This window comes from Squalius cephalus (assembly GCF_949319135.1).
Source record: "Squalius cephalus genome assembly, chromosome: 24".
Lineage (NCBI taxonomy): Eukaryota > Metazoa > Chordata > Actinopteri > Cypriniformes > Leuciscidae > Squalius > Squalius cephalus.
In genome coordinates this window covers 3,592,759-3,620,039 of record NC_137145.1, presented here as the reverse complement: position 1 = coordinate 3,620,039, position 27,281 = coordinate 3,592,759, and the positions used below count along the sequence as shown (strand labels likewise).

At 37.6% G+C, this 27,281-nt stretch overlaps 3 protein-coding genes across 4 annotated transcripts in view; 2 read left to right on the top strand and 1 right to left on the bottom strand.

Annotated features, from left to right (window-relative positions):
* The window catches only part of rasgrf2a (Ras protein-specific guanine nucleotide-releasing factor 2a), a 38,826-nt gene extending 28,272 nt beyond the window's left edge, over positions 1–10,554 (top strand). For both annotated transcript variants that reach the window (XM_079861187.1, XM_079861188.1), the window contains 11 exons: positions 356–445; positions 521–627; positions 3,490–3,602; positions 4,291–4,351; positions 4,419–4,522; positions 4,633–4,717; positions 6,209–6,406; positions 6,515–6,594; positions 6,674–6,791; positions 6,883–6,951; positions 7,849–10,554. In XM_079861187.1, coding sequence (XP_079717313.1) covers positions 356–445; positions 521–627; positions 3,490–3,602; positions 4,291–4,351; positions 4,419–4,522; positions 4,633–4,717; positions 6,209–6,406; positions 6,515–6,594; positions 6,674–6,791; positions 6,883–6,951; positions 7,849–7,947 — 1,124 coding nt within the window. In that variant the 3' untranslated portion in view covers positions 7,948–10,554. The remainder of the gene's footprint in view (positions 1–355; positions 446–520; positions 628–3,489; positions 3,603–4,290; positions 4,352–4,418; positions 4,523–4,632; positions 4,718–6,208; positions 6,407–6,514; positions 6,595–6,673; positions 6,792–6,882; positions 6,952–7,848) is intronic.
* On the top strand, positions 10,501–17,028 carry ckmt2a (creatine kinase, mitochondrial 2a (sarcomeric)). The gene is made up of 10 exons (XM_079861189.1): positions 10,501–10,953; positions 12,213–12,396; positions 13,930–14,128; positions 14,872–14,967; positions 15,056–15,277; positions 15,652–15,737; positions 16,081–16,204; positions 16,352–16,486; positions 16,578–16,703; positions 16,783–17,028. The coding sequence occupies exons 2-10, from the start codon at positions 12,254–12,256 to the stop codon at positions 16,897–16,899; spliced, it is 1,248 nt and encodes a 415-aa protein (XP_079717315.1). The 5' UTR covers positions 10,501–10,953; positions 12,213–12,253; the 3' UTR covers positions 16,900–17,028.
* Positions 17,029–19,599: 2,571 nt separating this feature from the next.
* ube2l3a (ubiquitin-conjugating enzyme E2L 3a) lies at positions 19,600–25,880 on the bottom strand. The gene is made up of 4 exons (XM_079861190.1): positions 25,466–25,880; positions 24,521–24,616; positions 24,159–24,345; positions 19,600–20,506 (listed from the first exon to the last, which is right to left on the bottom strand). Exons 1-4 carry the CDS (start codon positions 25,490–25,492, stop codon positions 20,352–20,354), a joined length of 465 nt encoding a protein of 154 aa, XP_079717316.1. The 5' UTR covers positions 25,493–25,880; the 3' UTR covers positions 19,600–20,351.
* Between the last annotated feature and the right edge of the window lie 1,401 nt (positions 25,881–27,281).

Genomic DNA, 27,281 nt, shown 5'->3' with positions numbered 1-27,281 from the left:
AAATTTCCTACCGTAAATATATAAAACATGTATTTTTGTGAGTGAATGCAGCACAATCGCCAACATAAATGAACAACTTTAAAGGAGATTTTCTCAATGTTTAGATTTTTTTGCATCCTCAGATTCCAGATGTTCAATAGTTATATCTCGGCCAAATATTGTCCTATCATAACTAACCATACATCAATGAAAAGCTATTTATTCAGCTTTCAGATGATGTATAAATCTCAATTTCAGAAAATTGACACATGTGACTGTTTTTGTGGTCCAGGTTCACGAATGATCTGCATGGATTGGGGAAAAAAGACTGGAGTTTTCCTGTTTAACAGTGTTGTCTCCCGTTGTGTCCTCATAGGTCAGTGTCCCGAGATCCCCCGCTGTGCCGTGTCCCCCGCGTCCGCCTTCGCCATCGCCACCGCCGCCGCTGGACACAGCAGCCCACAGGGTTAGCCTCGCTGAAGCTGATCTCCCAGTTCCCTCTCCTCACGCTCACACACTTCTCCTGCCGTCTCTCATTCAGGATTCACCAACCCAGAGAAAGCGTACGATAAAGAGTTCCTCATCCGCAGGGCCGCCACCAACAGAGTGCTCAACGTTCTGCGCCACTGGGTTTCCAAACACTCGCAGGTTTGTGTGATCATTTCCAGCCTGCCAGTTTCAGTTCCATGAGCCATTTATCATTCATAATAGAGACACGACTAGGAGGACGCTACAGGTGAACAGGGTAGAGATCTAAAGCAGATACTCTCCCCTGTTGATAAATCACAGTACATTAAGACAAATGTTTTGTATTACAAATTAACCAACATAGTAGCAAAATTGTGGAAGCACTTTATTTTACAGTCCTGTTCTACATGTACACACTATGTACTTATTACAGTAATTATAATAACTGGGTTATACTAACCCTGAACCTAACCTTAACCCATGCAGTTACCTTATATTACCCAGTATTTTCTTAGACAAGAACACTGTAAGTACACGTACTGTAAAATAAAGTGCAGTTAAAATTGTTTATTGTAATAAAGCAATGGGTTTAACCTTAGACGTAAAATATTTACATGAACCAACCTCTGAGATTTTATGTTAATATTTCAATAATGACATTCGCATGTTGGGTGTAATGCATTACTAAGTAATTATTTACCGTAATTTAATTACTTTACCCTTGAAAAAGTAAAGTAAGGGATTACTCCCTTTCCAATTTTCCTGTAATTTAATTACAGTTACTTCTGATGTCATTGGATTAAACACAGGATAGAACAATTCTATATAAAACAAGTAGATGCAACATCAAATTTACGTCTAATGTTAAAATGCATGTGACCTTCACCCTTTAAATACTTTAGTCAGTTCAATAATAATGTATGCAATTTTATATTATTTATTTAAAAGAATTAAAAGAGCACTTTCATGTCTCTGAACTGGTATTTTTCAGAGAAAGTATTTTTATTTATTTATATTTAATTAAATAATCACTCTGAAACTTGCAGCGCATCAGACTATACAGTTATTTAAATTGCATTGATTTGATAATTATATTGCAAATATCATTGAGCCCCGTTTATTTATTTAAATTTTACATTCAATATAATTAATTTTTAACTTTTCATCAACTCACAAACCCTCTTTTTTTAAAGTAAAGAAAATGTCATTCAACTCAAAACAGTAGATTTGCATTGCTATTGTACCTGTGCATGATTATATGATGTCTATGATCAGCGTTGAGCATGTGACTCTATCAGGACAGGTCTCAGACCTGCTTCGCTCTTCAGTCCTTCATCGTGTGCAGGAGTGACTGCGCTGAAATGTCAGCGGACCCCCGAGGGCCCCGCGCTGTGAACATGTCAGGAACATGCGTCCAGTCTAATCTATTGCATCCTTTAGCGTGCGTGGCATTTGAAGGAAGCTGGTGTTTATTTACTGTAGTATGTCTATACTTCAGGCTCACAGATGTTTGAGGAAGCAGTGACTGATGAATAGTGACAAGCAGTGATATATGAATAGTGAGTATTTGATTGACTGATGCTGATATCTAATGTAACGCCGATAAACTCAATCACGTACTTTACAAACTAAAGAGGTGATTCTTTTTCAAGCTGCTTTGCCTTTGAAATATTATATATTGTGAAAAGCACTATTCAAATAATACTGTCTTGGATATTTACTCAAATTCACTTGAAATTTGAAAACTGAATTTTTTTCCTATATTTAAATACACTCCTGTTAAATAGTTTGGGGTCAGTAAGGTTTTTTTTTTTTTTTTTTTGATATTAATACTTTTATTCAACAAAAATGCATAATATTATGGAAAGCTTGTTTCCGCCACGGAATTAAACAAATTTAAAAAATAATTTGTCTCACAATTCAGAATTTTTTTTCTTTCAATTGTGAGTTCATATCTCGAAATTGTGACTTTTTTCTCGCAATTACGAGTTAAAATCACGTACATTATGGAAGTAAAATAATGTCAAATGTTTTTGAAACAAAAAGCCTGTTGAATTGCACTACTTGAAAAAAAAAAGGCATTGCATTAACCATGCTTGCAGGTTATAGGTTGTATTTTTAAACAGTTTGAATATTTTGGAAGTGAAATATGAAAGGTGAATATGGATTATTGAATTTTTAATAATGGAAATGTGTTTGAAATGTTTTTAATTGAAATATTCACAGCTTAAATATTAAACCATGTTGAATTTCAGCCTATAAAAATGCAAGCCCTAAAAATACAATGCATTAAAATGCAAGCATGGTTAATGCAATGCCTATTTTTTTTCAAGTAGTGCAATTCAACAGGCTTTTTGTTTCAAAAACATTTGACATTATTTTACTTCCATAGTACATCCCGTTCTTCTCATAATTGCGTGATATAAACTCTTAATTGCGAGAAAACTAACAATTATGAGTTTATATCTTGCAATTCTGACTTTATAACTGCGATTTTATAATTGCGAGAGATCAAAAATCTGAATTGTGAGATAAAAGTCACGATTACTTTTTTCTTTTTTATTCAGTGGCGGAAACAAGCTTTCATATAAAGTTGATCAAATGTGACAGTTGACATTTGTAATGTTACAAAAGATTCTATTTCAAATAAATGCTTTCTATTCATCAAAGAATCCTGAAAAAAAATTATCATAGTTTCTACAAAAAATGTAAGCAGCACAACCGTTTTTAACACTGATAATAATCAGAAATGTTTCTTGAGCAGCAAGTCATCATATTAGAAGCATGCACACAAACACTATTTTTTGTGTTAAATTTGTAAAACCCAATGCATCAATAACGGTTGGGTTGGTTCGCATTTACACACTGTGTTCAGGTTTTATGGCCATAAAGTACAGGAACATCCTGGAGCAACCTAACTTTGAAAAGGGCTCAGCAATGACTCTCAAGACTCATGAGGCACTAAACGCTAGCCAGAACGGCCACTACATCACACAAGCCTGGTCGTTGCAGCTCCATGTGTCTGTTTGTCTGTGTTTGCAGGACTTTGAGATGAGCGCAGAACTGACGACGGCGGTGGTCGCTCTGCTGGAGGAGGTTCTGCGAGATCCAGATCTTCTGCCACAGGAGAGGAAGGCTGCAGCGAACATACTGAGGTGAGGCTTCATTGAGGAACCCTTACAAATCTGAGAGAGAGTTTGATGGCTCAATGACAGATGGGTGGGATAATTCACCAAAAATACTGAATCAACTATTCACCTTATCTTAGTTGAAGCGTGTACCCTAGTGTTTAAAAGTCGGTACGATTTTTGAAAGAAGATTCTGCTCACCAAGACAAGACACAAGAAAAAAATATTTTCAAACAGTGAAATATTATTTTAAAAAAACAACAAAAAAAACTGTTTATGTGAGTATATTTTAAAATGTTATTTATCCGTGTGATCAAAGTTGAATTTTCAGTGTCACATGATCGTTCAGAAATCATACTAATATGCTGATTTACTGCTTAAGAATAATTTCTGATTATCATTAGTGTTGAAAACAGTTTTGCTGCTTCATATTTTTGCAGAAACCGTGATGCTTTTTCCCCAGGATTTATACATAGTTCAAAAGAACAACATTAATAGAAATCTTTTGTAACATTATAAATCACTTTTGATCAATTTAATGGATCCTGGCTGAATAAAAGTATTATTATAAGTATAAAGTATATTGAATGGTAGTGTAGGTGGAAGACAAGGCTTGGTATGCTATTTTGTGGATTTAAATGATAAAATATGTGTTTTATGGGGAGCAAGCATAAATAATGAAATGAATATAAATAATTCTTTACTCTTTCCCCAGTGCACTTTCTCAAGAAGAGCAAGATGATTCACAGTTGAAGATTGAGGATATCGTCCAAATGGTTAGTGTCACTGCACTGAAGTGTGTATAGATGTATTTCCCAGTGTCATTTTGCGTGTGTTTTCTAGTCCGAGTGTCCGAGGGTCGAATGCTTTGAGTCGCTGTCGGCGATGGAACTGGCGGAACAGATTACTCTACTGGACCATATCGTGTTCCGGAACATTCCATACGAGTGAGGATTCCATCAGAGCATCAATTAATACTCTAGAGTGTTTGATTCATAAATTGTTGGTGATTTACTCTATAGTAGTGTTTGATAAAGATGTTGGATGTGTTTTTTAGGGAGTTTCTTGGTCAAGGCTGGATGAAAACGGACAAAAGTGAACGGACTCCGTACATTATGAAGACCAGTCAGCACTTCAATGATGTGGGAAAAAAATTATAATCCATAAACATCAAAAGATCAGACACACATCCTCAGATTTGAAAATAATAATGACAGAATGTGTTTGCGCAGATTTGTCTACAAATCTATTTTTAGTAATTTAAGCAGAAGCTTTTAGAATAAATATGGTAAAGATAATATGTACATCAGGGGTTCCCAAACTTTTTTGTCAGCCAAACGTCTTAGATGTAAAATATTTACTTGAAGTACCAGATATTTGAAGATATTTCAATAATTTAATGGCACATTTGCATGCTCACAGATGATAATAATAATTATTATTAGATGTATGTTTTAACTATAAAAATAAAGATAAAGATAAATATATTACTGTTGTAAATTACAGTTGTACTGTAAAATAAAAAAATATTTGGTAGTTATAATAATGAAGTCTGCTGCATGTTTTAGAGTGAATTATTAAATATTATTTTTAATTTTTCAGTACAACTGTATCCAATTATACAGTTAATTAAATTGCAGGCTTTGATTTGAGAATCACACTAAGTGATAAATTGCGATTATCGTGTAGCCCCGTTTATTTATTTTAATTTTACATTCAGTATAATTAATTATTAGCTTTTCATCAACTCACAAACCCCCATTTGGGAAATCCTTGTGTAGATATACAAAGATATACACATTTTTAAGACTAAAAAAGACAACATTAAACAGCAATTGCATGCATTTAACCCTTGTGTGTCAATTTAAAAAGTTTCTCAGAGGTCCTTAGAGAACAAAAATTAGTGTCAAAAAACTGCCAGATTTTTGGTCTCATTTTAAAGACTTTTGACAGGTTATAGTTGAATTTAAAAAAAAGAAAAGAGTAATAGAGGTTTTAGTTTAGGAAAATTATTTATGAACATTATTTTATATAAAATATATATTTTATAAAACATGTTGACCTCAAAAAATGCAAGAAAATAAATCAAAAAAAGTTCCAAATTTGAGGTTATCTAAAAAAATGTGCTTTCAGTAAGATTCTTCAGTACCAAATATTACTCGCACACACACACACACACACACACACACAATTATACATCCACACACCCACACAATTATAGCTGCATAATTTATCCAATTGGCTTTATAATACGCAGAAGCAGAAAACAGGAGAAAGCTAGTATTTGCTTTATAGGCCAAGCCTGAGAAAATAGCTCCAGCTTTTGAAAAAAATAGTAAAAATAGTAATTTTGAAACCTCGCCAACAGAACAAAAGCCCATTAACAAAGACTGCCTTTAATGTTCAAAGTGTAACTATTTTGTCTGCCTAGTGTAAAATAGATATAGTAAAGGAAATGAAGGTAAAATAGCCAAATTCCAATAAAAATGTTGGCATTAACAAAGGCAAAATGATCCAAAAAAAACTGAAAAAGACAAAAAGTCCTTTAGGATGCACAAGGATTATGCCATTTTCCTTCATGTGATGTGTGTCAGAGCAAGTCAGTATAACTGAATGATACTTTTTTTCTATAGATGAGTAATCTGGTGGCGTCTCAGATCATGGCTCAATGCGACGTGAGCTCCAGAGCCAACTCTATTGAGAAGTGGCTGGCTGTGGCTGATATATGCCGCTGTCTCAACAACTACAACGGCGTCTTGGAGATCACGTCCGCTCTGAACCGCAGCGCCATCTACAGGTTAAAGAAAACATGGGTCAAGGTCTGCAAACAGGTGGGTTGAGAAAGCCTCAGAGATTCCATAGGATGATAAGCATTAGACAAACAGTATTAGTGTTTTTTGTGTGCATTTTAACCATGCATGGATTTTGTTTATTGTCAGACCAAAGCTCTTATGGACAGGCTGCAGAAGATAGTTTCATCTGAAGGGAGGTTTAAGAACCTGAGGGAAACTCTGAAAAAGTGAGTTTGTGTATGTTAGTTTTACACTGAATATAAACACATACACTGTCAAATGTATGGTGTGGTATTTAATCCACAGCTGTAACCCTCCGTGTGTGCCCTATCTGGGCATGTACCTGACCGATCTGGCGTTTATCGAGGAAGGAACGCCCAACTTCACCGAGGAGGGGCTAGTCAACTTCTCTAAAATGAGGATGGTAAATTCTGTCAGGATTTTGGAAGACAACAGTTCACATTTTGTGGTCATCAGTCATCAGTAAAGAGCTGTGCTTTTGTTGTCCTTCACAGATCTCACACATAATTCGAGAGATCCGACAGTTTCAGCAGGCGCCCTACAGGATAGACCTGCAAACCAAGGTACGGTCATGACGTGTAGAGAGACCTCATGGAAGCTGTAGATACAGAACTGCTTTAGGTCAAGTGCTCATGCACACTTTTAACCCTGTACTGCCTGACTTATGAAAGAAGTCAGAATGTTTTCTGAAATTGAACTGTTTAGACAAAAAATAGTTTGCATGCATGTTTTTTGTTTAGATCCATATTGTATGCATCAGGCTTTTATAGCATATATAGAATGATATAGTGAAAATATGGAGGGAAAGCAGCTAAATTTTATTCAGAGGCCCAAACTTAGCAAAAACATGCCATTTAGTGCAGATGTTGATATTTTATGGCCAGAAAGTTAGATGAAATTCTTTATTACAGTATAGACTACTTACATAAAATGCAATTAATATCAGTTAATATTAATATCAGTCGTCTCTCTATATCTGCCATTAATACATCTTAGTAATATGATATTTAAATGCTTAGTTTTATGATAATTTATAATGCAATGCAATACAATGATGATTGAGAGATGAACAAATACGTAAACCTTCCTCAAAAGCCTGATGATCATGTTTGATGCTCACATTTTAACATGATTTTTCTAAAAATAAAGATGCATGTAGAATCAAGTAAACCTAAGTTACTTAAGTCTTCATCTTGAAATATTGCTAACAATATTGTTATTCGTTTGTTTACTTAATAAAAATCAGTAAAGATTTCACAGCAAAAACCCACAAGCTGTTATTTTTTATACAATTATACTAAAAGGCTTGCTAAAGAAGTCTAAACTATCAGTCAGACGACAGAAGGCATGAGGTAGATTGTGTATAACAGGTTTTTTGAAACCATGAAAGGGAAGTGAGCTTCAGTCTGGTTGCTGAAGCAAGTGTGGAATCGTGTTGTGATTGACTGTTCTCCTCTCAGGTAACACAGTTCCTCCTTGATAAGACTCTAGTTATGGATGAGGACACACTTTATGAACTATCTCTGAAGATTGAGCCAAGAATCCCTCCTGCCAACTAAACGTGACGATAATGTTTACACCAGACGCGGATATCAAGTAAGAAGCTTCTGTGGGAATCTATACTTCCATCTGAACTAAAGTCTGTCTATTATAGAAACGACAATCTATCAATTTATTTACTTCTTTGCATAGAATTTCGTATTGTGAAATTTTTTTTTTTGCTGTAAACTCAGGTATAAATGTGCCTTTTTTTAAATATTATGTACAGTTATGATATTCCGTAGTGCATATTTCTAGCATGATACATTTTAATATCAATTTGATAATCTCTTGAAATGTTTTTACCTGAATGGCAAAATATCAGTAACATTTTAAATGTCAGATCTTTAGTATAGTATAATGAGAATCATTTTTGTATGTGTAGAAATGTCTGTTCAGATATCAATAAATGGCATCACAAGAGTGAGATTTATTGTTCGCTGGTACTATTTTGACAAGCAAGTTTCTTAATCACTCCTCCATTAAAATCCGCCCGTATGTATGACAAACATGAAACGTCAAAGCTCAAACAATCAGTTACTGTTATTTCTGACATAAATCTGTCATTTGTTAATGTTAGGTGTCATTTGTTTACACAGCATGAGGCTGCATTTGCTCTTTTAGCATGTTCTTGTTTGTAGAAATATTTGATATTTTTGGCATGTGTTTGCATGAATCTGTATTTAATATAATTTTCAAAAATACAAAATTAATTTTCATTATATTTTAAAATGTTTTCTTTAACTTATGGATAAACAATAGCAGTTTCTATTGTTCAAAGCATTTGTTACGTATGTTCTACTCTTAACTCTTTCCCACCAGCGTTTTTTTAACTCTTTCCCCGCCATTGACGGAATTTTTCCGAGTTTTCACTGTTATATGGTAGGGGGCGCTATTACACATCTTCTGAAAGAGTAGAGAATCTCCTGATCAAACCACAGGCGAAGAAGAAGCAGAAACAGAAACAAGCGATATAATATGTAAGCAGATCCATATGTAAAATAATGCGATCTGCAACATTAAACAGCATAAAAATCAAAACTGCTCACGTTACTAAATGAAATGTCGACCCAGGACGAGATATAGGACTGTGAAGCCTTGGTGGTGTTGATGGACTCGATCAACTCCATCTTTGTTTTGATCATTGTTTTAATCCTATCTGGATTCATGGACAAAAAAGTGATTTTCTCAGCTTTTTGCTCCAAATGTTGCTTTTTTAATGAAACTTACCCACCTTCAAGTGTTGATAAAAAAAGAAAGCATGAAGCTACAATAAAATAGGCACAGAGCAGAGGCTGATCATATGATATATTGCATATTCAAATATTCATACAATATATTCTGGGGGCCATGAAAATTTTGTGAAGGTGATCAAAAATGCTGGTGGAGGCTGGCAACTTTTTTCAAAAACGCTGGCGAGGAAAGAGTTAAACAACGTTTAAGTTAAGATTTTTGATCATTTTCACAAAATGTTCATGGCCGCCCAGGGGTGGGATAAACGGTTGTCTTTCAAATTCCCTCAGAACGCAATAGGATAGCGCTACAACCAACTAGAGCATTTTCCCAACAGCGGAGCTAGTTGATAGATTAAACTTTTGCCGTGTCCGGTCGGCAAAACTCCGAACACATCTTCCTTTTTTAAGAATGACTCAAGTGCCGTTCTTTGTTCTTTTCTCAAAGAAAAGCTTAACTCCAAGTCTTCCAGAGTCGCGGCTAAAGCCGTTTCGAAAGACCGCTGTTCGCCAGCAGCAGCAGCTCTTCTTTGTTTTCAAGTAGCAGGGAACCGTCGCAACTCTGCCGTCATTATGTTAACCCCGCCCACCGACTCTATACACAATGTGATTGGCCTGACTAGAGTTTGGTTTTTCCAGCTCGCAAGCCAACGGAGAGTTGCTAGACGACCATGGCTGCAAAATAAAACTTGCTGCCGCTAGGGTGCGTCTAGATTTCTAGGCTAGGTAAGTTTAATAAAAAAGCAACATTTTGAACAAAAAGCTGAGAAAATCCCATTTTTGTCAAAGACTTCGTCCGCAGATGGAGTAGATCAAGTCCATAAACACCCACAAAGCTTCACAGTCGTTTCCTCTTCATGGGTTCGACATGTCATTTGATAATGATATTCAGTTTTGATTTACATGCTGTTGAATGTTTGATGATCACGTTAGCTAACATGTGTGAAACATCTCTTGTTTCTGCTTCTTCTTTGCTTGTTTTTGGATACTATTTCAGAAGATGTGAAATAGCGCCCCCTACCACAGGGGTTCTTAACTCTGGCCCTCGAGGTCCACTTTCCTGCAGAGTTCTGCTCAAACCTAATCAAACACACCCGAACAAGCTAATCAATAATAGGTTCAGCAGAATATGTACAGTGCCCTGTCTATTTAATTGGTTATATATGCATTTATTTGAACTTCTACCTGGAAAACAGTCATTATTGAGAACTTTATACTGCCTGCGTTGTCGTTTTTATTTAAACAATGTTTTTGACTCATGCACACTTCCTGAAGGAGTGTCTTTACCTCTTTTCATATATGAATTCACATACATGTCTTTTTTTCAATTACCAACATAAATGTACACCTATCCATGATGTAACTGTAAATTATGAAATAAAACTTTTTTTGTCTTATCTTCTGTATGCTTGTTTTCTATTATGCATTCAAAAGATCAATTAGATATATCAATCTGTCTATCTATAATTCTGTCTGTCTTGCACATCTACAAGTTGTGATAGTGATTTCAAATAAGTATTGTAGAAGTCCACTTTTTCCAGGTAAGACTAAGAAGTTTTAAAGAGCTGATAGTGGTTCTATTTAAGAGGTTGCGTACAGTGCAAAATGCTGGACCATGGCGGCAGGTCTCAAGGACAAGCCGGACGCCAGACATGGGTTATGACCTGGCAATTACGTGGAAGAGGATTGGCCATCAGGTCGGCTTCTAATCCCATATCCTGGGAGGAGCGCCAGCTTCACCCACAGACTGTGTGCTTTCTGACACAGCCTACTGTAACAGAGGACACTCTACAGGTAAAAAAAACTCTTCTACTACTTAATCATAAAAAACCCCCAGAGAGAACTAAATCTAAGTTTGAGAATAAGGAATTCTGTTGACTGGTAAGAAATAGTTTTCATTGATTTAGATTTTTTGCTTGGAGATTTACTGTACTGCAGTGTATATTTAATCAATGTTTTGATTCATTTTAAAACTTGACTGTAAAATACATTGCAGATACCCATATGGCACAAGTTACTTTTTCAACAAGAAGCATTTAGTGGAATCACTGTGCCTTCTTTAAGGACATTATACAGTAGTTCTATCATCTTACTTGTATGCATTTAGCAGATGCTTTTATCCAAAGTGATTTACAAAAGCAATTTGCCAACAATATTTGTAAAGTACAATGCCAGGTTTATCAGACAACTAGATTATTCCATAACACAGCTATAGCTATCAAACCCTAACAGCTAGATTATTATTTAATGGTGTTCTCCAAACATTATAGACTAATCCTTGAGTTAAAAGCCTAATAATCCCCCACAACTCCGCCAAGAGATAGACTTTAAAGCATGGTGGAGTGCTGATGGGCCACCTGTTCAGAAGTATCACCGAGTTTTTGCTGTTTTATGTAGATCTGAGCTCAGGCTGCCAGATTCTCGTCTGGTCTTGTGAACACTTGTGTGACCGGTTCAGAATGTCACGGCTGAGCACGAGGCCTCAGGATAGACCGATGCCAGTTGGGGCTTCGTTCCAAACACTTCATGTAGTCTGCTAGTCTATTAATAACACTTTCACTTTCCCAGTATTGTCAACGGGGATTGGATATGTCAAGTCTGTCACCAAATGTTATAGTTTAAGAATCTCCCTTTGATAGATAAACCTATATAGATTGACCAATGCTCTTAATATTTTGATGGACTGTCTTTAGTGTGGCTTGGTTCTCTTTTACAAAATATGACAAAATCATATTTGGCTTGACTACTAAACTATGCCCTGTATTTAAAAAATTTCTCGGGAACATTATACAAATTTCTCCATAACTGTCCTTTAGTAATGGACGAGTCTTTGAGATTTAAGATGTAACCAATGCAACCACCTATGCTAAATAGATGTAAGCATGTTCAGGGAGTCTCTTAAGGTAACCAGTCACAAACAAGTAAGCTGCCATTCTAAATCAGGTGAAACGTTTCACCTTAGGGCACCATCTGTTAACTAACACAACATTAGTCTGAAATGAAGTATTCATTGCTATGATCATTCTGAAAACCTTGCTACTTTGTTCTTCCAGTGCTGACCCGTCTGAACTTTTTAACAAGAAACGGTGTGAAGATGGCAAGCTCATTCGCCAAGATGATGTCAAGCCGTGGCTTGCTCATGGCGAGCATTGGAGCCGGTGCGGTGGCAACCGGTTATCTATTGACTGACAGTGCTGCCATCTCGGCAGAACAGAGGAGGAAACTATACCCTCCCAGGTAAGCACTAGGAGTGGTCAATTCAATTATATCCCATTGATAATACCGCATGAAATATAGCAAGTCATTGTATAATAAATATCTAGACTCTTCCTTGCTTGAATTGTCACTTAACACATTGCTAATCATGTCTGAATAAAATGCATGAGAAGCTAATATGTTTTTAACATCCATCAAATGCGTCCAGAAAGGGTACGTTTCTATTCCATCAGAGTTAACTTGCACCTGTTCTGTGATGGAAAAAAATATGATCAGGCGTAGAGGTCATGATGTACTGTGTGATGAAGTGCCAAACGTTAACTAAGTGAAAGGTAAATGGGTGGGAACATGACACTTAAGTAGCTTATGTCCTTTTCCACACATCACACTCTTCCACGCTAATAGATGCCAAAGATCAAATCAGATCAGCAGACCAAACTGAAGTTTCTCGAAGGAACCTACTGTTGGTCTTTTAGGTTGATCCAACACCCTGATTCATACCTTAACCTTCAACTGAGAAACTACATTAACTGTTTCTGATTAGTCAGTCTCTTGTCACAGTCCTATAGGCCTTATGTAGTACCGCTCCCTTTTTGTGTTCTGTCTTCCGATTTGTATTTCCACAGTATAAAGGTAAGAACTTAAGGATTTATGAATGAACCGTTCATTTTAAAATTTTCCCGGTCCACTGACATCTTTTATGTCATCCTCTTCAAACATAACAATGCTCATATGATAACTTTCGTTAACTCTACGATAATCCCTTCACCAGCTAATTACTCTTCGACGGCGATGCCATAGAAGTATAAAGGGCTACCACAAAAACGGAGGTTCAAACATAAAATTCTAAAGATGGCTGCACACTTCTTTCTCTGGCGTATGAGGGCTGTAGGTTTTGGATTTAGGCCCAGTTCACAAGAAGTCCATCTGCCCCAAATGCCACTCTCAGACTTTGCGATCCTCTAAGTCCACACTGACATAATCCTGGATATACTTTCGGGTAGTAATCCCACTATAAAGTCTACACTAGTGTAGTCTCGTGATATGACTGAATTATCATCAAGTGTGCCGTTTGAGCCAGGGCCAATGACTAGGGGTGTGCCTGAAGCCTAAATTCGTATTCGGGAAAGGCACGGAAAATGAATTGAACGCATTCTACGGAGCCCCTAAAGGGACATGGTTAGGCTTGCTGCGGCAGCCTGTTAAAGTACATCAGATTTCACTTCCCACATGAAGAGAGTAAAGAGAAATGACTGAGAGGCAGATGATGGCAAATGATTTGCAGATCCTGAGCGCCACTGACAAATATCTAATCTTGTCAAATGTGTGGTAAATACTGCCACTCCCTATTCACAGAGTACATGTGATAGCGGCTCCCTGATGCCCGCAAATTAAATACAATATAATTAACAAGATTGCTTCACAACAAACTCCTAATTTCTACAAGAATGCCATGGCTTCCAACAACTTGGACATAATCTTCCTCTCAGTCACTTTTTCCAGAGGATTAAAGACAAAACATGACTCAAGATGTGACATTGTGTTGCTCAACAGTGCTGACTTCCCTGACCTTCGCAAACACAACAACTGTATGTCCGGTGCACTGACCCCTGCCATCTATGCCAAGCTGAGGGACAGGATTACCCCAAACAACTGGACTCTTGACCAGTGCATTCAGACTGGTGTGGACAACCCCGGTCATCCCTTCATCAAGACAGTCGGTATGGTTGCTGGTGACGAGGAGAGCTATGAGGTACAGCAATACATTCAAAATACCTAAATGCATAAAATATCCAACTTCTCTTCTCAAGAAAGTTTTGTTCAACCCTTGCTGAAAAGACCTGCTGGTCAACAGCATGCATTGTATTTGGGATGCTGGCTTCTTAAGTTTTGCTGGTGAATGTTGGTCTGCTATCTAGACCAGCACCAAACCACTACTAAACAACATAAACAAGCATGGCCAAGTCAAATTCATTATTGTAAAAACTGGTCTTTTCTACAAGATCTGATTTTGCCTCTCCTGTCTTAAAAGAACACACCGACTTTTTGGGACTTTAGCTTATGAGGAGCAGAGAGTTCGCTCAGAGTTGGAGTAAATCACTCCGCAGAAGTAGCAGTGCTTTGCCTTCTGAGAATATAGTTCCCAGTATGTATACGGTTAGAAGATGGCTGTGTCTCATGTGACCTTGTTATTTGTACACTCTGTGACTATACAAATCACAACTTGTAAATAGTAAATTGTTGGCGTTATTTTGTCACTTATTGGGAGCAGTATGCTAGCTGGAGCCGTTTACCTCCAGTCTTTGTGCTAAGCTAGGCTAGCGGTGGGTGCGTCAGACAGAGTTACGGCACGCATGGAGATGCAAAGGGTATGTATGGACTTATCTAACTCTGGGGGATATGGTGAATAAGCTAAAGTCCCAAAAAGTCGGCGTGTTCCTTTAATGTCTTGCAAACTAATTAGGAGAGACAACTCCCTTGACTTCTCTGTTGCAGGTGTTTGCTGAAATCTTTGATCCTGTAATCAAGGATAGACACAATGGCTATGACCCAAAGACTATGAAGCATCCCACTGACCTGGATGCCTCCAAGGTGCACATCTGTTTTTATCTCATCATGTAAAATGAGTTTCTCAGAGTTCCATTTGATTCTATTTTCTTCCTTGTTGTTTATCTTGCAGATCCATTCAGGCGTATTCGACGAACACTACGTCCTGTCCTCCCGTGTGCGCACAGGCCGCAGCATCCGTGGCCTCAGCCTTCCCCCTGCCTGCAGCCGCTCTGAGCGACGTGAAGTGGAAAGAGTGACTGTCCAGGCCTTGGCTGGCTTAAAAGGAGACCTCTCTGGACGTTACTACAGCCTGACTGAAATGAGTGATGCTGAACAGCAGAGACTTATTGATGTGAGTTGCTTCCATAAAGTTCTTTCTGTCATGGTTTTTTTTGGTTCCGACCGAGTTGGTTGATAATGTGATTGGGTTTAATGGAGTTGCTTCAACACATCATGATGCTGAACTCTTTCTTTCATGCTGGCATGGCTTAGGAGCATTTTCTCTTTGACAAGCCAGTGTCTCCTTTGCTCACTGCATCTGGGATGGCCAGGGATTGGCCAGATGCTCGTGGGATCTGGTAAGGCTAGAGTGAGAGAGAAGAAGCCATGGTAGCACAGCCCTAACAATCCCCACTCTTCCAAGTTTTTTATAGGTTGCATTTTCCCCTTATTCTGCTCTACTCCTCCAGTTCCACCTACATTTGTCTACCTTTCATCCTTCTGTAGGACCACTTTCTGTTTGACAAACCTGTGTCCCCCTTGTTGACGTGTGCCTTTATGGCCCGTGACTGGCCAGATGCAAGAGGCATCTGGTATGGCTTTACGAAGTTCTTAGCATGACTTGATCATCATTTGTGTAGCTAACAAGATAAGTCAGATAAGATATATAGTATACTGTATATAATTCTCACTTTTGCCTGCAAGTAAAGAACTGTCTTCAGATAAACCAAAGCTTAAATTCTGTGTAAGATTAAATGCATGTCATGGAACACTATTGCAAAATGCTCTTGACTTCATAAAGCATGAATGACTTACTGGCATGACTGACACTGACAGTACAGTAAAAATCACCCATGTGCAATATATGGTTCCTAAATGACATTTTGGTTTTGAGCAAGCTCCTTCTTGTCTCTTAAACATCCAATCATTTGCAAGGCATAACAATGAGAAGACCTTCTTAATATGGATCAATGAGGAAGACCACACCCGTGTCATCTCCATGGAGAAGGGTGGCAACATGAAAAGGGTGTTTGAGAGGTTCTGCAGAGGACTCAAACAGGTAAAACCACACCACCTTCATGCTTGTCCATTAACCAAGCTGACTGCTCAAGAACATATCTAGAGCTGTATATTTGATAGTCTCATCTGTAAAATTGTCCTGTAAAGTTAATGTCTTTCATCCGTTGGCTGCTTCTCTGTTGAACAGGTGGAACAACTGATTCAGGAGCGAGGCTGGGAGTTCATGTGGAATGAACGTCTTGGTTACATACTGACTTGCCCATCCAACCTAGGCACTGGCCTCAGGGCTGGAGTACACGTCCGCTTGCCAAAGCTCAGCAAGGTAACAGTAATTAGCTTTATCTTATAGTGAAAGCTTTGGGAAAGGAGTATTGAATGTCGGAAACCTGTCTAATTAAAAAAATTGCCTGTAGGACGCTCGTTTTGGCAAGATCCTGGATAACTTGAGGCTTCAGAAGCGTGGCACTGGAGGTGTGGACACAGCTGCGGTTGGCGATACTTTCGACATCTCAAACCTTGACCGCCTGGGCAAATCCGAGGTAGGTCATTCAAGCCAGTGGGTTAACATGGAGATTTACATGCACAAGATTCTGGTGTAACTCTGCTTTTCTTTACCAGGTGGAACTGGTGCAGCTGGTCGTCGATGGTGTCAACTACCTTATCGAGTGTGAGAAGAAGCTGGAGAAGGGCCAGGATATCAAGATCCCCGCCCCCATCCAATTTTTTAAGAAGTGAGCAACAATCTTCTGATGAAGGTTGGATCCAGTACAACAAAGAGAAACATGGACACTCCTTCCACCAATCCCAGAACTGAAGGTCTTATATGTATAGAAATCTCAATAAAATGAACCCTAAAACTACGAATTCTTTCTTATCACTTATCTCATCCACTAACATCATGTGCACACAGCAAGCAATTGCTAGAACTCTGCTATTACAATCAACAAAGACGATTTACTTGGTAGACGCATAGATAGCTTCTCGTCGTGTTGCTTGCTTTGCAGTGTAGACTGACTCATCTTATATTGCTGCCAGAAGCTTTTTACTCTTAATTATAGCAGCAGGATCTTACTAACAAAGTGAACAATAGGCGCGTTTCCATTACAGATTGCACAAAACTTCCATTGCACAAAACTTTTTTTCTAAATGTCGACAAAAAACTATTGCGAACTGATGTTATGCGACTAAAACTTGCGACTTTTTTTCTCTCGCGATAAGTCATTCCAAAAATCATGGCAACAGACGTTGGTAGGTTTATGTATAGGCTATCCCAGCCACTGCACTGGCCATTATTATTAATTGAAGGAGACGTATGTGTGTTATCCAATCATTAATGGCAAGGAAAGACCCTTATACTTGAGAGCGGCTCATATGAGGTGTTTCTGGGTGATTCTCCCTCATATCTGCTTCGAGATCTTGATTGTGGCATTTCTTTGGTTTAGAAATGCCTTTTATGAATTTAATAAAGAACTCTTGTCTCTTATTCTGTCCAAACATACCGCATCATCTACGTCAGGTGACCTGTAAATGCGCAAAAACTGTTTCTACTGCAGTTTCCATTTTCCATTCCAAAAACCACCTCATGCGAGCGTTAAAACTATTTTGCGATAAATGAGTTTTTGCGAAATTGACGTGTTTCCATTGGGCGTATTTTCAATTCGCAATTTCAATTTGCGAAAATTTGAAGGGTAATGGAAACGCGGCTACATTTGCTTTGCTATCACAGACATGGGTAGGTCTTTATCATAACAACACTGAACTAAGATTCTTGGAACCCAGGGCCTCATTTATAAATTGTTGGGTAGAAACCGTCCTACATTTGATCTTACAATCATTTCTCAAATGCATGTACGTGTGATTTAGAGAACGAACGTACATGCGTAAGACTCTCTTCCAGATGTGAAATCTATAAATTGCAAATGATCTTGAAATTGAGTGCAGCTGAACGGTTCAGATCTCCGCCTTGTAAATGCAGCCTAATTAATATCATTAACATGTAAAAGAGCACCAGTCAACATCCTAATCCTTTACTTGAGAATGGCGAGCGGCAAGAATCATTTGGATTTCCAAATACCTACAGTAGGCTACTCCCGACTCTTCGCCACAAGGAAAAGTGCATACGTCTGCTTAGACCCTGACATGGTGCTAAGCATTTTTCCACGTCAAAGACCGCTTTTATAAATATGAATATATGACTGGATTTTAGCGTATGCACACTTTAAGATTAAATCTTAAACATTTTATAAATGAGGCCCCCAGTGTCCAGGCATATGCACACATACACTGATCAAACCAAGACTCTTTTCTTTAAGAAGTCTGGGGTCTGACTTAATACAACGTCACCTCCTCAAAGTGTATTTATTCATATGAGGCATTGATGCAATTAAAAATAATATATATATGTGTAAACAGTGTTTGTCCAAACATAGTATTTCATCATTAGTAAAGTGCTGAAGGATCCATTTCGACAGAACCTTCTTTACATGGTTTAAACTGTAATTAATTGAACACCAGACACTGGCCTCTCGTTAGACTAATCTCTCCACTTAGAGCTGCTTAGTGACGTATCTAATTATGCTAATCTTGGTTCTATACTTAAGAGAAAAGCGGGTTAGGGGTGAATATGTGTGCGCTTCTACAAAATGGGTTCACTATGTTGGCTGTAGAGGCCACTAGAAGTCCTTTAGTCTTCATGCAACCAAACCCCATATGTAGCCAATGACGATAGTAATTAAAAAAATCATCACTGCACTTTGAAACCACTTTTTGTTTGAGCAGGAGAATGTTAAACCATATAAAAATCTTGTTATTTGGGAAAATTCAGTCCATTAGGCTATAGGTTAAATTATCTAACGCAGCTTATTTGGCAACACAAATAAACTTCTTGTTCTGCAGTCTATGAAAATAAATATATTGTAAAGGAATTTGCTCAAATTGACCCATTTACCTTGAAACTCTTAATCCAATATTTGTAATCAGATCTTCTCCACAGTGATTTGGCGGTTTATTTCAGCGTGCACGTCTTCCTCGTTGGTTCAACCCATTCAAACGCATCATATGGCGCCCCCTAATGGTCATTATGGTGAAGCGCTTTAACGTTAGATGTACGTGATGTTTTGAATTGTTCATGAACTGTAGAAGTGCAAACTAGGGTAGTTTTTAGAATTAAACAAAAACACTACATTATTTTTTCATATTAATTCCATAACACCTTAATCTGAGAAAAAAACGATGCTTCCTTAAACCTTTACAAAACCGCTCAGTTGCTTTAACAAGGTAAAGTGATTTTTTAACAATATCCATTGCTTACAAAAAACCCCCACTAATAAGTATGTTAACCTTTGCCTAAGTTTCTGCCAGTTAACTAGTGAAAATAGGTATTTCTATTCCTATATGATTTCCTGACAAGTACTCAGGAAGAATCAAACTTGTTCAGTTTCAGACATTTTAAAGGACAAATTTTACTTGAAATGTTTGTCCCAGAAAGGTCAAGAGATATATGAGGTTCAGTCAGACACAAAGTAATTTTTGCTTTACTTTTTATGACATCATAAACATTATATTGGTGACAGTGACTAGTTTGTGATTCAATGAGTTACAAACTGAGATTATGACGAACATGAAATCTTATTCCACAGAAAACAGTGCAACCTAAGAAAAAAAAATAAAAAAAATTACAGAGATGAGAGAGAAATATAAAAGAAACATTTGCCACACACCTTTGACATATTATGTGTTTCAATTCAATGAACTATTGAGTTTTGATTTCTTCAACGTCATAAATGTGAAAGTGAAAGACTTAACATTATACTCTGGTTCACCATTAGTATTCTGCTATGAAAACGGTCAAGATTTATCACACAGCAGATTACATGACCTGAACACATCTCTGTGCAATTTAAGAACAAATTAAAAGGAACAACCTATCCTTCCCCACCCCCAAACCTCACCACTTTTATCAAGTTCTTATTCGCACATTCCCCTGATCACAATTTCAACACACTTCGACACCCAGAGGCTGAGAAGTCACGGGTCTTTCTGCCGAAGGTGAAATGCGTCTGGGATTCTGGATGCTGGATCCACGGGTGACCGAGAGTGAGGGCGGACTGGCGGGGACTCGGATTGGGGGGGAAACGGTTTTGGAGGAGTGGGCAAAGCAGAAACATGGGAGATACACCCATGCGGTATCAGTCCACTGGCCGCTTCTCGCCGTGTTTCTTTGTAAACTCTTCTGCATTCTTAAAGAACTTTTTACGGTCTTTTGAATATTCCTCCGCTAGGTCGGCCCTCAGGGGGTGTTCTGGTTGGGGGTCATTGACGAGGGCGATGAGAGACTGGATTACTGGTGAAAGAGAGCAAAAAATATATTTAACGACAATGCGATGAGTAGGGGTGGACGATACACCGGTAGAAATTTTGGACTATCATCTCTATCTCGTAGGGGTGTAACGATACCCTCATGTCACGATTCGATACATATCACAATACTGAACTCACGATCCGATATTATTGCGATACTCCAAGACATATGGTAAAAGGTTAACAAAAAATTTACTGTTGATTAAAATGCAAGTTTTATATTATTGTGGGTGTAAATGAATAGGCTTGGTGCTGGGAACCAATGCACAGGACAATAGTGACACCAGAATAAAAATATTTGTGATTCTGAAGCTGAAAACAGAATTATTTTAGACGAATATGCTTGCACTCTGTCACTGACTAGATATAATTAAAATAATGCATTCCACTTTTTACTGGTAACATAAGACATTTGGCATTATCAGGACCCACACATTTTCCCCCATTGCATTATTATACATTATATTCAACATTGTAGTTTAATGTAGTACTGACACTAAAACTCTGTAAACTCTGTCATTTTTATTTTGAGTGAAAAATCCACGAGACATATTGTTGCATTTTTGTTTTGCGATATATTGTGACTAGGGCTGTCAAATGATTAATCGCGATTAATCGCATCCAAAATAAAAGTTTGTTTACATATGTGTGTGTGTATGGAGTATAATTATTTTCTATATATAAATACACACACATGCATATATATTTAAGAAAAATGTGTTAGGCTATTTATATATAAAATATTTATATATAATATAAATTATACATAATATAAATATATACACACAGTATATACATGCAAATATTTCTTAAATATATACATGCATGTGTGTGTATTTATATATAGAAAATAATTATACACCGTACACACACATATATTATGTAAAAACAAACTTTTATTTTGGATGCGATTAATCGCGATTAATCGTTTGACAGCCCTAATTGTGACACAATATATTGTTACACCCCTACCATCTCGTGACATTGCTGTGCCTGTGTGTCACGGTCATGAAAGTTTGCATGCATTTTTAAGCGTTTTTAAGATTTTAAACCGTTGAAGCACAGTAAGCAGCGAAAGACGACTCATTTCAGTATATGCGTCAGAGAGACGGTTTCTCTGCGCTGAGAGATGCGCACACATGAAGCCAATGCTCATAAAGCGCTTGAGAACTGAACCGAGTGCTTTTTTGCTGCCTAATTGAACTTGAACGGTTAAATACACATACTTCTGTGTCAAAAGAGACCGTGTATTTGCAAGTAAACAGTCATTTATGTCTTAAAGGATAATTCCGGTATTTAGCACTTTGAGTCTCTTTTCTGGTTTGTTTTGGATGAACTAGAGTGGTGGACACAGAAATGTTGACGATGGGTCCTGTCTCGACTTTTTGACTCGTTTAGAATCGCCTTTGACCGCTTCAGAGTGGCTGGCTACGGTAGAGTCCTGCATTGGTGCGGGTACCCCAAATTTTGCTCAAACGGGTGAAAAATATCCAACTGTTTCGGATACGGGTGCGGGTCGGGTCGGACACGGGGGAAACACGGGTCTAAACACGGGTTTAAAACAACCACATGCAAATGTTAAAATATATATATTATATATATATATAGGAACACATCTACAAAAATATGCCTGTATTTCAAGTTGATAAAATAATTTAAAATCCACATCAGTTTATTTGTGCCCACGCGCCACGCCCTCACAGGATCTATAACGTTACCTAGGCTACTTTCACTTTTAAAAATTCATCTTAACCGCGCGCGCACGATCTGCTTGCAGTCGTTGAGATGGATGCTGAGTTGAAGAAAAGAATAGGCTAGCTAGTGGAGATTGTAAAGTTGTCGACAATACGTCATCAAAAATCAAGTCCAGTGTTTGGGAGAAATTTGGAGTTATCTGAAGAAAACAATATTGTGAAAGGCTTTGCTGCTTGCATTTTCGTGTTGGATAGCCGCAAATGTGGAACTTCATCGCTGAGGAAGCACGCAGGAACTGTGGAAGCACGCAGGAACTGTGGTAACAAACCAAGCAGTGCTATCGAACAGTATTTTTCAAATTTAACACTGTCAAGTATGTGTGGTGTGCAGGGCGTGTTTAAACCCAAAATTGTCAGATGTAGGCTAGACGAAATTGCGTGGCATATAGTGTTGTAGCCACGTCTGTTTGATTGGTACTCAGTTTTGTTAGTTTAGTTTTGCCTTTTGACAGCTTCAGCTGTCAATTAAGACAAGGACAAGTTGTCCTTGTCTTAATTGTCGTGTAATAACTTCTGTATGACCTGGCGATAAACATTTATGTAAGTGTGTCTATAATGTGGTTGGCTTAACTGATTTTATTTCGGGTGCGGGTCGGGTGTCGGTTCTATTTTAAGCGGGTCGGGTCGGGTGCGGATTTTAATTAGTGCTGCTGTCGGAAAACGGGTCGGATGCGGTTCTAAGCACTGCGGGTACGGGCGGGTGCGGGTTTACAAAATCGGACCCGTGCAGGACTCTGGGCTACGGGCATGCACGAACATGTCCTTAAAACAACCCTTAACGTTCGTTTTCAAAACTGTGCAACTCACCGAGTGGTTAGTGGTGTCCGTTGATGTTCCAAAACAAGTAGCGTAGCGAAATACAGTTTCTGTTGTGTTTTATTTGCCATTTTGTAAAATTTCATTGATTTCCGTTGAAGGACTCATTGCTCGTTGATATTAATGCGCTTCAGACTCAAATATCGAGCGAAAGTTAATACGCGGTTGTGAGGTATCTGAAAAAATAGTTCCACTATAGCAAATAACACGGATTGAAATCATACGTTGCGCCGATATATTTGTTTTTAATCATCAACGAACACCACTAACCACTCGGTGAGTTGCACAGTTTTGAAAACGAACGTTAAGGGTTGTTTTAAGGACATGTTCGTGCATGCCCGTAGCCAGCCACTCTGAAGCGGTCAAAGGCGATTCTAAACGAGTCAAAAAGACAGGATTCATCGTCAAAATTTCTGTGTCCACCACTCTAGTTCATCCAAAACAAACCAGAAAAGAGACTCAAAGTGCTAAATACCGGAATTGTCCTTTAAGTGAACATAAACAGTTGAGAAAGAAAATGCACAAGTATATTGGATGAGTGCAGTCGGCCTTAAAGTGAGAGCATCCAAATTGACCTGCTGTCGTTATTAAATCCATCAAACAAAAAGAGAAAATCTCTCAGTGCTCTTGACTGAGTCTCTTTTGTAACTTTAATAAGGATAAATGTATATTTAATTTACAGTAAAGACTATGCAGTTTTTGATCGCACAATTTGATTATACAATTTATGTAGTATTTCTTATTTAAGTTTTTCAGGTGGGTCTATTTCATTTGTTGTTCTATTGTAGTTTCTTTTCCTATATGCTTGTAATTAGTTTCTTTGTTCTTTCTTTATTACTGTTTGTTTTTTCACTTAGGCTAGTATTAGTTTTTTGTGATATTGAAAATGGTGATAAGAATTTAGAAATTTCAGTGGTATCATAAACATTATTTAAAGCAAAAATAACTATTTCGTTATATATGTACTAACTGTGAAATAAAATGACTCGTAAATCGTGATATAAGATTTTAGTCGTACCACCCACCCCTAAAGGTGAGTGTAAATGCTGATCAAACGTGCCGTACCTTGATCGGTTTTGGTTGCAGGTTTCCAGTTCTCAGCACTTATAACCGGCAGGCACACCTGACCTTTCTCATCAATGTTTGGGTGATAGATCTTTGTTTTAAATGTGATCTTCGGAGGTTTAAAAGGGTATTCTGCAGGGAATGTGATCTCAATCCGGAATGCACCTTTATCGTATGGAGGGTTGTCCTGAAAAACAAGAAAGGGCACATTCAAAATGGTTCAAAACAAAGAGCTTGGCTCTTTGGAAAGGAAAGGAAAGGAAAGCGAATGGTGAAAGTTTAATGCATGCAATTAATGCAAAAAACACCTTTAGTGATATTAGAGAAATTATTAAAAGCCTATGAGATGCCTTCAAACTTACAGGAACGATGAGTCCTTGCCAGGTCAGAATGTTCGACTCATCCACCTGAATGTTGCGGAAATTTTTCATTCCAGACTTGCGGATTTCATCAAGTTCCTGTAAAACATAGATTATGATCAACCCTGCGGTGACACTGTGAGGAAACCTGACACTTCTCGAATCGTTGAGAGATTTGAGAAACCATAAAGTGAGAACAAGGTACTTTCGGTTTCACTGTGGTTATGTGCGCAATTGTAATAAACATAAAATAAGATCTCACAACTCTATAGTCACATTTACATTATAAAAATTTAATTTATTTTTTGTTAAAATAGAGTTTGAGATATGACTATAATCACTCAAAACTGAAATAACTCATTTATTTATCAAAGTGTCCTTAATCTCAAGAAGATTTTGTAAATTATAAAACGATTTAAACAAAGACAACAGACATACTTCCTGTTTCTCTTTCTCATTGCATCATAAATTAAATTACACATTTAGACCGCCCGGAAAACTCCATCTGTCAAATTAAACGATTTATTTATCGCTATATTCTCATTTAATCATAATCCGTGACTTATTCTTAGCTAGTTGATACACTTGCGGATACGGAAGTTTCTGTCTTATCTTTGGAACTAACATCGTCTGTCAACGAAACACTCATTAATAGACGAGCAAAAGTTTATTCTGATCCACATAATAAATTAGGCTCATTCAGAACACTGTTTACTTCATTTGCGCTTTATTTGACTGTTTATTTCCATTTTATGTGTGTATTCGAACTACAGCTAAGCTCGTTAGCTTCTTCCTCATCATCCTCATCACATTTCCCACCAGAGTGCCCTAAAGTTTCAGGTTTCCGACCAACAGCGATTCAAGTTCGCGATACTTCTTTTTACTTAAGTAAAACTAGTAAAATCTGTATTTAGTATGCATAAAAGTAGATTTTTTTGGAATATTTACCTTATGCAGTCGCCTGCTCGCTGCCATCTTGGATTTGTTTGTACCCACAATGCAAAGCGCGTTGAATTCACTTCAGTCAGTTCAAAGAAATTAATAAAATATTTAATTTAATCAATATATGTTTCAAATGATTTAGAGAGTTTTAAGGATTTCTTCTTTTTCCAGTTGCTTTAAGGATTTAAATTAAACTTGGGGCAGCTTTAAGAAATCTTCATTTAATAATGTATGAATGAATCGTTTAGCATTCAGGCTTACTTCCTCAAGTTGGTTACAATTCAATTCGTTTTATAAGCATGTTAATGTTATCTCATCTGACATACACTCGACTCGACAGTACAACGGCACAAATGATATACACAATAAAAAGAAAACTCTTCTTCAACACTATCATCGCCTAAATGAAACCGCAGCCGTCAGGTGGTACAGTGGTCACGTGGTACAAGTAGGAGTTCTCAGCATATTCCTAGTTTACAAGTTGTAATTACGAGAATGCTTCAACACTTTTTACAAGTTACAGAACGTGTTAATTGAACGGACAAATGAAAAATACACAGTTTTTCAGATGACAACGATTCTAAATTTTATAAATATTATTACCTCTCTCTCTATAGAGAGAGAAAGCTATAGTGCATATTCTTTACATATAGGCTAACTACAATTTACATTTGGCAGCAAACCCCACTAGTCCACAAACGAGTCCACTAGGGGGTGTAAGTGCACTTCGCTAATGCTGCACATTCAGACCCAAACAAACACAAACTTTTACATGTGACAGAACTATAATCACTCGACTCTTTAAATCACATTAAGGCTGTTATTTTAGGCTGTTTATTGAAGTAGGCCTATATGTTGTGGGAAAACTGCAATGTGAAGGACGAAATAGAGAGTAAAGTGGAATTTTTGCCAGATACAGTTGTGGTCAGAATTATTGCCAACCCTGGTAAATATGATCAAAGATGGCTGTAAAAAAATAAATCTGTATTGTTTATCCTTTTGATCTTTCATTTAAAAAAAAAAAAAAAATCGCAAAAATCCGACCTTTCATTGAAGTAAAACCATTGAAAGTGGGGGGAAATCACATTATGAAATAATTGTTCTTCTCCAAAACAAGTTGGCCACATTTATTGGCACCTTTTTATTAAATACTTTTTGCAACCTCTTTTTTGCCAAGATAACAGCTCTGAGTTTTCTCCTATAATGCCCGATGAGTTTGGAGATCAGAGACCATTCCTCCATACAGAATCTCTCCAGATCCTTCAGATTCCCAGATGTTGGCTCTTCTCCTCTTCAGGTCAGCCCACTCATCAGGTCAGGGAACTGTGACAGTCATGACAGAAGCTTCATTTTGTGCTCAGTGACACATTTTTGTGTTGATTTTGATGTTTGTTTTGGATCAGAGGCCGTTAGGTTTTGATTTTTTATCTGTCGGTATTTGCTAGAATCCACGATGCCATGTATCTGAACAAGATGTCCAGAACCTCCAGCAAAACAATAGGCCCTCAACATTAAAGATCCAGCGGAATATTTAACTGTGGACATGGGGTACATTTATCCCTGTTTGCACCAAACACATCTGGTGGGTTTGCTGCCAAAAAGCTTTTTTTTATTTGACCATTTGAAGTTCCAGTCCAGTCTGAATATGCTAGTTTGTTTTTGGATGAGGGCGGAGGATTTTTCTTGAAACCCTCCCAAACAACATATGTTGTTTGATATTTTTTTAAGGCTTTCTGACCCCCAAGACTGAACTAATCTCTGTAATTCTCCATCTGTGATCCTTGAAGAGTCTTTGGCCACTCGAACTTTCCTCCTCGGCGTG

Excerpts from the sequence above, each read along its gene's own strand:
- ckmt2a (XM_079861189.1), top strand. The coding sequence starts at position 12,254 with ATGGCAAGCTCATTCGCCAAGATGATGTCAAGCCGTGGCTTGCTCATG. Across the intron at positions 14,129-14,871 it reads GTGACGAGGAGAGCTATGAG|GTGTTTGCTGAAATCTTTGA; the intron begins GTACAGCAATAC and ends TCTCTGTTGCAG. Across the intron at positions 16,205-16,351 it reads TCTGCAGAGGACTCAAACAG|GTGGAACAACTGATTCAGGA; the intron begins GTAAAACCACAC and ends TCTGTTGAACAG.
- ube2l3a (XM_079861190.1), bottom strand. The coding sequence starts at position 25,492 with ATGGCAGCGAGCAGGCGACTGCATAAG. Across the intron at positions 24,617-25,465 it reads CGAGCAGGCGACTGCATAAG|GAACTTGATGAAATCCGCAA; the intron begins GTAAATATTCCA and ends TATGTTTTACAG. Across the intron at positions 24,346-24,520 it reads GGCAAGGACTCATCGTTCCT|GACAACCCTCCATACGATAA; the intron begins GTAAGTTTGAAG and ends CTTGTTTTTCAG.